This window comes from Dipodomys ordii, unplaced genomic scaffold (genome assembly GCF_000151885.1).
Source record: "Dipodomys ordii isolate 6190 unplaced genomic scaffold, Dord_2.0 Scaffold85, whole genome shotgun sequence".
NCBI lineage: Eukaryota > Metazoa > Chordata > Mammalia > Rodentia > Heteromyidae > Dipodomys > Dipodomys ordii.
In genome coordinates this window covers 3,471,692-3,482,149 of record NW_012267301.1, presented here as the reverse complement: position 1 = coordinate 3,482,149, position 10,458 = coordinate 3,471,692, and the positions used below count along the sequence as shown (strand labels likewise).

The window sequence follows — 10,458 nt, the reverse complement described above, 5'->3', positions numbered from 1 at the left end:
AGCAGTAATGCTTTTTTTTATTTTTTTGGTGCTATTCCTAGGGATTGAACTCAGGACCCAGGCACTGTTCCTGAGCTTTTGTTCAAGGCTAGTGCTCTAACGCTTCAGCAACAGCTCCACTTCCAGCTTTTTTTTTTTTTTTTTGTGGTTAACTGGAGATAAGAGACCCATGGTATTTCCTATCTGAGCTGGCTTTGAACTGTGATTCTCAGATCTCAGTCTCCTGAGTAGCTAGGATTACAGTCATGAGCCACTGGTGGCCTTGCTTTTGTTTTTTGTTTTCTTTTTGTTTTTTTTTGAGACAGGGTTCTTACTAAGGCAACCTAGGATGTTCCAGAGCTCACAATTCTCCTGCCTCGGCCTTCTGTGCCGGAATTCTAGGCATGTGCTACCCTTAATTTTTTTTATTACTCATACTAATACCATCTTCATATAACACACACAAGAATGGAAATATAGATTCATCTAATTAGAAGCATAAAAATCGACATGTTTTTTTGTCTTAAAATTCATACAAGGGAACAGGTATGTAACTACCACAAAAGTAAAAGAAAATATAAAGCAACACTTATATTTTCTTTAAATATTTAGAAATTACCAAGGATATGTTAGCCTGCAAAAATGTAAACTGCCAGTTTATACTTTCATTGTATTTCATACTACTACTGACTGTCGGCCTACAATTTAATCTATAAGTTCTTTAAATTATTGCTATTATATTGTTAAGAACATAATGTCTTCTAGTTCTAAAGCATATAATGCTGTTAAGCAACCATTTGGTTGAAAGTAAGAATTTACAGAGTGACTATCAAGTCTAGAAACACTAGATCTAAAAATCTAACCTATACTTACCTGAGGTTCTTAGGAAAGTAGAATGGTGAGGAAGAATGTATTCATTTGATAGTATTGAATGCAATTGAGTTTTTATATATTAAGCTCTGCAACTCCAAATATATTTTTAAAAACAAAATAGTCTATCACAAGTTTACTACTAGGTAAGGAATTCCAGTATATACAAACATATTTCCTTATATGGATGTTAGCATTCTAAAACAAAGAATAGCCTACTTTCAGTTAGTTTTTTTCTAAACTTTACAACTTTTAAGCAAAAGCCAGAAAAAAAAAACATCTTAGTAATGTTATGTTTGCCAAGTATGTCTGAATAATGCCAACGTAAGAGGTGCTTGAGCAAGATCTATATTCTCCAGAATTAAAACAAAACAAAAATAATTAAAATAAAACAATAAAAAAGAAAAGCACATGAATTTGGGATTGAGGTTGGAATAGGAGACAGTTTCAGACCTGGTTTAATCCTGAGAAAGATGGGTCCTGAGAAGTACTAACAGTCATGCTTCTTTTCCTCTTCCCCACTGGAGATTCTAAACACTAAACAGACAATAGAGGGTGGCAGTGCATCAAACAGTATTGCTTACATTGCAACAATGGCCGGCGCAGACAGGCAACACCGAGGCATTAGAGAAAGAACAGGGTAGCCAAATGCCATCCTTCTTCCACAAGCATGGTAGCTCTATCTCAGTTTTCCAAATAAGAATATCACATGCTTAAGAATATTTGAATTCTACAGAATACTTGAGTTTTTAATGCCACTATTATTGTGTCACTGCCTGAAACAGGGATAGCAATGGTGACATTTGGCTCTTTAATTTTTAAAGCAAAAATGGGGAATTTAGGTCTATAATCTTTGGTACCACAATCTGCCCTTCCCCCAAAAGAGATTGTACAGGGGAAAAAAAAATCTTCAGTAAGGAAGAGGTAGAAGGCATTTAGTCACCTTAGAATTTATTTTTGAAAGCATGCAGGGCTGATTACTGGAAGAAATGAACATATTCACTAAGATTGGAGTGGCCACTCCCAAATATCAAATTCAGAACAATTTTCCAATAAATTTAACTTCAAAAATCAACCTCAAAAGCCCCTCCCCCCAAACATTTTCCCCCCATGAATAGAAAACTACTGGAACAAACTAACCAAAGAATCCAGTCTCATAACTGGCATCTTGAAACTATAATACAGAAACACTAAAAACCAATCACATAAAACACTAAAATGTTCAAGAGCAATCTTAATTATTTTAATCTCAGTGAAGCAAAATAGTTCACATCTACCCAATAGTCTCTCTGAATCTGAGTAACAATAAACTGCTGCACAGAATTCTTAATATCTGCAAGGACACAGGCCCTATAATGTCTTTCACTACCAGGTAGTAACTCGGACTTCCCAACAGCCTTGTCATTAATGCATTATACTTAAGGAGGAATAACCCCCCTTAAAAAAGTATTATCCAGGCCATCTCTTAAACTGAAGGAAAAACTATGTCCTGCACTGTCATCATGCAGAATAACGGGACTGTTAGGGGTAAGAATATGGGAAAGAGAGGGCTGGGTAATGGCCAAAAGAAGAGTCAAACTGACAAAACTGCCCCCCAAATAGCATTTTTTTCCATTAAATTACCAGGTTTTGCAGTGAAAATTAAGAACCTGGACACTTCAATTCTTTGAAGCTATTATTTTTTCAAAATACAATTTGAGAAAAAAGTCACATATAGAATGAAAAATCTTTCATTATTTATGGTACAATAAAAAATGTAATCTCCTAAAACTTGGTCAGACTAACATTAATACCTCAGACATTAATAAGTTACAACAATTCCAATAATACGGCTCCAAGTTGGCATTCATACAGGCAAACAAAGGTAAACATTTAAAGCTGGACCTAAAAACACCAAACATTCCCTGGCAGTTTAACAAATGGGAATCTTCCTTCTAAAAACAATGTTCCCCACAAAACGAAAAAGCCCGCAAGTTGTCCTGAAGTTGAGAATTTCTATCAGATCAGATTTTAACATGCTTAATGCATTGCCAATGCTGCCTGTCTGCCCGAGCTTAACAATGAATGGATAAAGAAAGCAATTCACTCAATAACACTAATCATTGCAGAAACGTTTCAATACAATTAGTTTCTAACTGCAATCATGCGCCACTAGCTAAAAAACCCAATTGCCCCATAAGTTGATCCATTCTCAGAGACACTAAAGAACACTAATTTTGTTGTATGAATGTCATTTCACTTGTCTGTGTTTTCCTTTAAAAGTGGTGAACTCACCAGACTTGGCACCCAAGTTAAGAAATTGTTAACTACTTTTGAAGCAGGATCCCAAATTAGCCTTTCAAATACACAAATCCAAGGACTAAAGAATTCTCAGTATCAACCATGCTCAGTCAGCAAATGTTAACTCCAGGGTGACAGATGGGTCAGTGGTTCCCACACTGGCACAAACTTGTATTTACAAAACCCACACTAAAGGTTAAATCTGACTTTTAGCATTGAGAAGGAAAAGTATATAGAGATTTTTGCTATTCAAGTGAATGAAAAATATACAACTGTTCAATAGGTAAATAACAGATGATTCCAGTTCATTAAAAAGCCCTTGGAATTTTGAATTCCCATATAGGTAACTAACATGGTTGGTAAGTTGAAAAGAATATATTTCAAGTTACTTAGTTAATAAGAGTTAGCTGATTATCCTTCCAGCATAATCTTTTAAAGCAATTTCCATTTACTATGGCTTTTTAAAGACTGAAAAGTACCAAAGCAACTTGCCAATATTTTATTTTTTATTGTTTCATGCAAAAAAGCATTTGACTAACCTTATTACAGTGACGCCCAATACCCATTAGGAAGTTATCTGGCTTAATGTCTCTGTGTATAAAATTCTTTGTATGCACATATTCGATTCTACTGATCATCTAGAAAAAAGGGAAGCAGAGATAAAGTTAAGTGATAAAAGGAAATAACGGATTATTTCTCAAAGCAATTCAATACTGAAGTATTTGGGTTAATGATGGCATTAAAAAATATTAAAAAGTAAAAAAAAAGTACCTTATTTACTCCTAGCCTGATTGATATCTAAGTATAAACCCACAATGCCCTTTTGCTTGTCTTTCTAGTATTAATGGTTAAAAACATGGGTCTAATCTGGCAGAAGACTTGGTGTTTGCAATGTTCTAATTATAGACTCATCTCTAAACAACAGAAAGCTAGAAGTGGAGATGTGGTTCAAGTGTTAAGGTACCAGCCTTGAGAAGAAATAGCTAAGCCCCCTCTGTACAGTATTTTCACAAAAAAAAAAAAGAAAGAAAGAAAAAGCTGAGCAAGAGCTCAATGCCCAGAGTTTAAGCTTCAATGCTGGCCTAAAAGGACAAAAATTAAAAGAAAAACTGTTTTGTGTTTTTTTTTGTTTTGGTTTTTTGCCAGTCCTGGGGCTTGAACTCAAGGCCCTGGGCACTGTCCCTGAGCTTCTTTTTGCACAAAGCTAACACTCTACCACTTGAGCCACAGAGCCATTTTAGCTTTTGCTGTTTCTGTGGTACTGAGGAATCGAACCCAGGGCTTCATGCATGCTAGGCAAGCAATTCTACCACTAAGTCACTTTCCCAGCCCAAACCTTTGGATCTTTTTTTTTTTTTGGTCGGTCATGGGCCTTGAACTCTGGGCCTGAGCGCTGTCCCCCAGCTCTTCAGCTCAAGGCTAGCGCTCTACCACTTGAGCTACAGCGCCACTTCTGGTTTTCTGGTGGTTTATTTGGAGATAAAAGTTTCACAGACTTTCCTGCCCAGGCTGGCTTTGAACCACGATCCTCAGATCTCAGCCTCCTGAGTAGCTACCAAACCTTTGGATCTTAATTTTGTACCTTAAGGTAACTCATTTAAAAATAGTATGGTAGGGCATAAGGGATATTTCAGTGGGAGACTGTGTTTAGCATGCATACTGTCCTAGGCTCAATTCCCCTGTACCACAACATAGCCACACAAAACAAGCTAGGTAGTACCAATATCTATTTCCATGTTATTCATATAAACATGGCATAAAATATACACACTGCAACACACACACATATTTGGGAGTTGTTGACCAATTGATATTCATACTACAGTAGAAGCAGTCTTTCTTTTTCTTTAAAATAGTGACAGAAGTAAATTTATATTTTAATAGATCCAGCTGTATAGTTATAATGACATTATTTCCATAAGTTTTGTAAAAAATATACATGAAAATATTGAAATCAATGAATTAAGAAAACATTTATAGTTATATATTCTATTGTACCGTGACATATTCTAAGTAGATTATTCTTTTTATTTATTTATTTATTGGAGGGGTACATGTGTATGAGCGTGAATGTTCTGGGATGTCAACTCAAGGCCTTAAGCTCTCCACTCAGCTTTTTCACTCAATCTACCACTTCAGTCACACCTTCCACTTCTGACTTTTATTTGGAGATAAGAACCTCCCCAATTGTTTGTTCTGGACAGGTTTTGAACCTTTATCTTTAGATCTCAGCTTCCTCAACAGGAGGTTGGTTACAGACATGAGCCACCAGCACCCAGCTTCTTATTTGTTTTAACTAAACATAGCCTATACATTCCTCAGTTAGTGAATATAAATGCTTGGAAATTATGTCAAACCAAATCATGTAGCTTTTATTATATTATTATTAGCCAGGTTGAACTCAGATGTTCATATATGGTGAAGAAATGCTCTACCATTGAGCTAAATAAATCTTAAGCCCCTTTCCTTATTAATGTCTACATTATTCCGAGTTTGTAGATTTTTTTAAGTTTAACATAAATGTGTCTCAGTTACTCGTCTACTCACATTATTGTTTCTATTTTCACCCCATTCATAACAAAGGGCATATATTAATATTTATGCACATATTTCTCAAATACTAGTTAGTGCTTTTATTTGTATAGGCTATATATATTAATCCAATACAATCATGAAGAGTTGCTAAAGTATACACTTTTCATTGATAATACTCACAGAAATATTCACAGATAATATCCAGTCTTTCAAAATAGACCATAAACTTATTTTAGAGGAATACTCTTCTAATTAACAGTTATCTCACTCTTTTAAAAATTTACTAGCTTGCTTGTATGTCCCACAGACTTAGTTTAATTTGGATTTGCTACTTATTTTAATATTTTTCTGGCTTGTCTTTTTGCTGTCAATCTTACAGAGTTCTCTGTATACAACAATCTTTTTTGTTGTTGTTTTAGTCAGTGTAGGGGCTTGAACTCTGGGCCTGGGCACTGTCCCTGAGCTCTTCAGCTCCAGGAGAGAGCTCTATCACTTAAACCAGAGCCACTTCCAGTTTTCTGATTGTTAATTGGAGATAAGGATCTCGACTTTCCTGCTGAGGATGGCTTTAAGGCGAAATCCTCCAGCTCTCAGCCTCCCAATTAGCTAGGATTACAGGAATAAGACACCCCACCAGCACCATGACAACAATCTTTTATCTGCTATGGAAATAATTTCATATTTCTAGAATTTTCTTTTTACTGTTTAATGGCTTCTCAAAATACAAATTTCTAATTTCCAAATCTCTATTTTCTACTAGATATTTTTCTGAAGTTATATTTTAAAATGTATTCTGTATCTAAAGGTCGACAACATCATCTTCTATCCATACGTTCTTGTCCTTCTCATTGATACATATCAAGATCTATGTCAAAACAACCCACAAATATTTAGGTCACTTAACGTGCATATTTGTCTCAGTGAAGAAATAGCCATCATTAACCTGTGATTAATAATCACAGGGGAAGGTCTGGTATATGATAATTAATGGCAGAAACCTGACTATTTTAAATGCTATCTATCATCTACAGAGCAAGACTACAATTCTTTTGTTTAACTACATTACAAAAAAAGCTATCCTGCAACCTCATTTTCAGGAACTATATTCTTTCTTGTGTTATTCATGTACTAACCCAGACTTTAATTCTAGAACCCCAAATAACTCATTTTTTCCAATATTTTCTTCTAGATTCTAAGCTCCTACAGGAAAGGGACTAATTCTTTTTATTCTTACAGGTAAGCCCTCAAATTTCAGTCACTGTATAAATGCTTATGTTAGCAAGCCTCCAAAATAACCTTTATTGTGATACACTCATGTTAGTTACAACATCTTGAAAGCTTTTTAACCTTATAAAGCTACAGTTTACAACATGCCACAAATTGAACACCATAATTTGCTAATATTTCCTAAGCCACAAAGAAGCTTGGGGAATCAGATGCTAATTAAGAAAATGAGCACTATCTTTTAATTCTTTGAATCCAATATAAGAAATGTCATAGCAGGGAGCTAGTGGCTTACACCTGTAATTCAAGGTGTAATTGGGAGGTTGCGAGCAGGAGGATCAGGAGGCCAGACTAGGCACACACATGAGACCTCTTCTAAATCAACAGGTAGGCGTGCTGTAGAACATGCTTCTCATCCAACTACAATGGGATGCCTAAGTGGACTGTAATCTAGGTGTATCAAGGAGGGGGGGTGGGTGTAAAAAAGTATCCATCGCAAAAAAGGACTGGAGGTATGGCTCAGTGGTAAAGCCCCTAGAAATAAACAGAAGGTTAAGTTCAAACCCCATTACACCCCCCCCACCCCGCCCAAATCCATCAATCCATTGTTTAGGGTGGAAAAGCCCTGAAATTTAAACACAAGAGAGGCTGAAGGAGGGAGGAGGATCACCAGTTTTAAGGTCAGCCTAGTCTACATGACAAGATCTTACCCCAAGGGAAGAAAAACGAGACAAAATAGGTGTATCATTCTTTTTCACTGCACTTTTTATCCAGACAAGATTTAAGATAAAGACAGTGTCTCTTAATGTATCTCAGCCTTTCAGGCCTTAAATTTTAAGTGTATACCATTATGTATAACTTTCTTCCACATAATTTTATTAAGTACAGAATTTAACTTGAATTATCTCTACCTTTTTTTTTCCTGCTCTGAAAAAGGAGCACTAGTTGGGCACTAGTGGTCATACCTATAATTAATCCTAGCTACTCAGGAAGCTGAGATCTAAAGATTGTGATTCAAAGCTACCCTGTGCAGAATCTTCAATTAACTAAAACCAGAAGGCTTATAGAGCACCAGCCTTCAGTGAAAAAGCTAAGGGACACTATCCCAGAGTTCAAGCCTCAGGTCTGGCACCAAAAGCAAATAATGAACTCTTAATTCAGTACCTCACTATATATGCCAAGGTGGCCTTAAACTTTCAATCCTCTTCTCTCAGCCAACTGTATACTGATATTACAGGCATATATCACAATATTCAATAGCTAAGAGCTGGTGGCTCATGCCTATAATCCTAGCCACTCAGGAGGCTGAGATATGAAAATGACAGTTTTACGCCAACCTAGGCAAGAAAGTCCATGAGACTCTTAAAAGTATAGCTATGGCTTAAGTGGTAGAGTGCTAATCTTGAACACAAAAGGTAGAGACATCACCCTCACCCCGAGTTCAATCTCTAGGAATGGGGTTAAAACAAAACACATACATATGCACACAAAACTCAGCTTTTAAAAAGGGACTTAAACATATTTATAGTTCTACTTCCATAGGAGAGTATTTACAAGTTAGATTTGTACACATGAATACACACTCTGTAATAGCAGGGTTTAAAATTTCTTGCTTTGGGCACTTGTGTCTCACATCTATAATCCTAGCTACTCAGGAGGCTGAGATCTGAGACTCTCAATTGGAAATCAGCCAGGGTAGAAAAGTCTGTGAGACTCTTATCTCCAATCAACTACCCAAAAAACTGGAAGTGGAGCTGTAGCTCACAGGGTAGACTGCTAGCTTTAAGCCAAAAGGATCAGGGATAATACTAGGCCCTGAATTCAGGCTTGGAACTGGCACAAAAAATAAAAAAACTAAAGAACCTTCTTGCTTTCCCAAAGGTAAATCATATCATATAATACTCTGATTCATGAACATTTAAATTATAGCAATATTCTTAGCTTTTATTTTTGTCAAAAGTTCACATACCTGGTCAGCTAACATAAGTACAGTTTTCATTGTGAACCTCCTTGAACAGAAATTGAAGAGGTCTTCAAGGCTGGGTCCCAGAAGATCCATGACTAGCACGTTATAGTCTTTTTCCTGACCATACCACCTAGCAAAAGGGAAAAAAGAAAATGAGGTACTATTATGAAATGTAATTATATTATCACTATTTTCACCCTTAGGATGAAGATAGCTTTCCTTTTCTGGTTGTGATTTATTTATTTTTTGCCACTCCTGGGGCTTGAATTCAGAGCCTGGGCACTGTCCCTGAGCTTCTTTTGTTCAAGACTAGCACTCTACCACTTGAGCCACAGTACCACTTCCAGCTTTTTTGGTTTACGTGGTATTGAGGAAATGAACTCAGGGTTTCATGCATGCTAGAGAAGCACTCTACCACTAAGCCATATTCCCAGCCCCTGGTTACATTTTATTTAAGGTAATGTGTTCAGATTATGAACCAACTGATTTAACTACATTGTTCAATACAGAATAATAAAATATTTTTCCCATTACATGACCTCATTGTCCTATAAAGACAGGACATGCACCGCAGCCTTAATTAGTCCTCTCACAGAGACAGAGCAATTATACTCTCATCAGCCACTAAACCAATTCCTGTGAATCTGGGTAAATTTTGTAATCTCACCTGGATTTACTGAAGAGATCCAGTAGATCCTAAGGACAATGACTCTTATATCAGCCATTCCAAACCTTTCAAAAAGCAAAGATCTCTTTTATCAGATGAGTAAGCATTAACTGAAATCAGACTTGACTTAAAATCTGTAGACAATCTAAAGTATATCAATATAAAAATCTCCTTTCAGATAGGTTCTGATATCTGAAGATCTCGGTTTGAAGCCAACCCAGGCTGGAGAGTTCAAAAGATTCATATCTCTAATTAACCACAAAAAACTGGAAATAGAGTTGTGGCTCAAGTGGTAGAGCCAGCCTTGATTACTTGGACATCAAGCCCAGAGTTTAAAACTTCAGGCCCAGCTAAAACAAAACTCCACTACCAAAGCACCTCAACTTCAATTCCCACTTTCCCTATGCATTCAGGTTAGAAACTCATTTAACCTTAGACATTTTTAGTGATAAGTAGATGACGCGCTATTGCTAAGTACACTGTGGTAAATGTTCCTGAGATTTAAAATAACCCATGTATTTATTTTGTGTTGATAATAAGACTTGAAATCAGAACCTCCAGCTCCTGTTTAGCTTTTTTGCTCAAGGCTGGTGGTGCTCTACCATTTGAGCCAATCTCCATGTACTCTAATTTTAACAATAATTGTTATGTAACAGGAAACAATTTAAAAAGTAAAATGCTAGGGGTTTTATTTTCTATTTAACTCAATACCTTTAGACTTTAGTGTTACCTGAAATTATTTGGAGTATTACAAAAAGGCCCTTAAGAATATACTAAGTCATGGGGCTGGGAAGGTGGCTCAGTGGTAGAGTGCTTGCCTTGCATGCATGAGGCCCTGTGTTCGATTCCCCAGCACCACATAAGCAAAAAGAAAAAAGCCGGAAGTGGTGCTGTGGCTCAAGTGGTAGAGCGCTAGCCTTGAGCTGAAGAGCTGAGG

At 36.4% G+C, this 10,458-nt stretch overlaps 1 protein-coding gene across 8 annotated transcripts in view; it reads right to left on the bottom strand.

The window, feature by feature from the left end:
- Positions 1-10,458, bottom strand: part of Csnk1a1 (casein kinase 1, alpha 1) — a 47,818-nt gene that overhangs the window by 18,780 nt on the left and 18,580 nt on the right. For 5 of the 8 annotated variants that reach the window (XM_013025552.1, XM_013025553.1, XM_013025547.1 and 2 more), the window contains 3 exons: positions 8,858-8,984; positions 3,669-3,767; positions 1,303-1,386 (listed from right to left, as the gene is read on the bottom strand). In XM_013025552.1, coding sequence (XP_012881006.1) covers positions 1,303-1,386; positions 3,669-3,767; positions 8,858-8,947 — 273 coding nt within the window. In that variant the 5' untranslated portion in view covers positions 8,948-8,984. The remainder of the gene's footprint in view (positions 1-1,302; positions 1,387-3,668; positions 3,768-8,857; positions 8,985-10,458) is intronic. The other 3 variants (XM_013025554.1, XM_013025550.1, XM_013025551.1) reach the window with 1 other exon arrangement.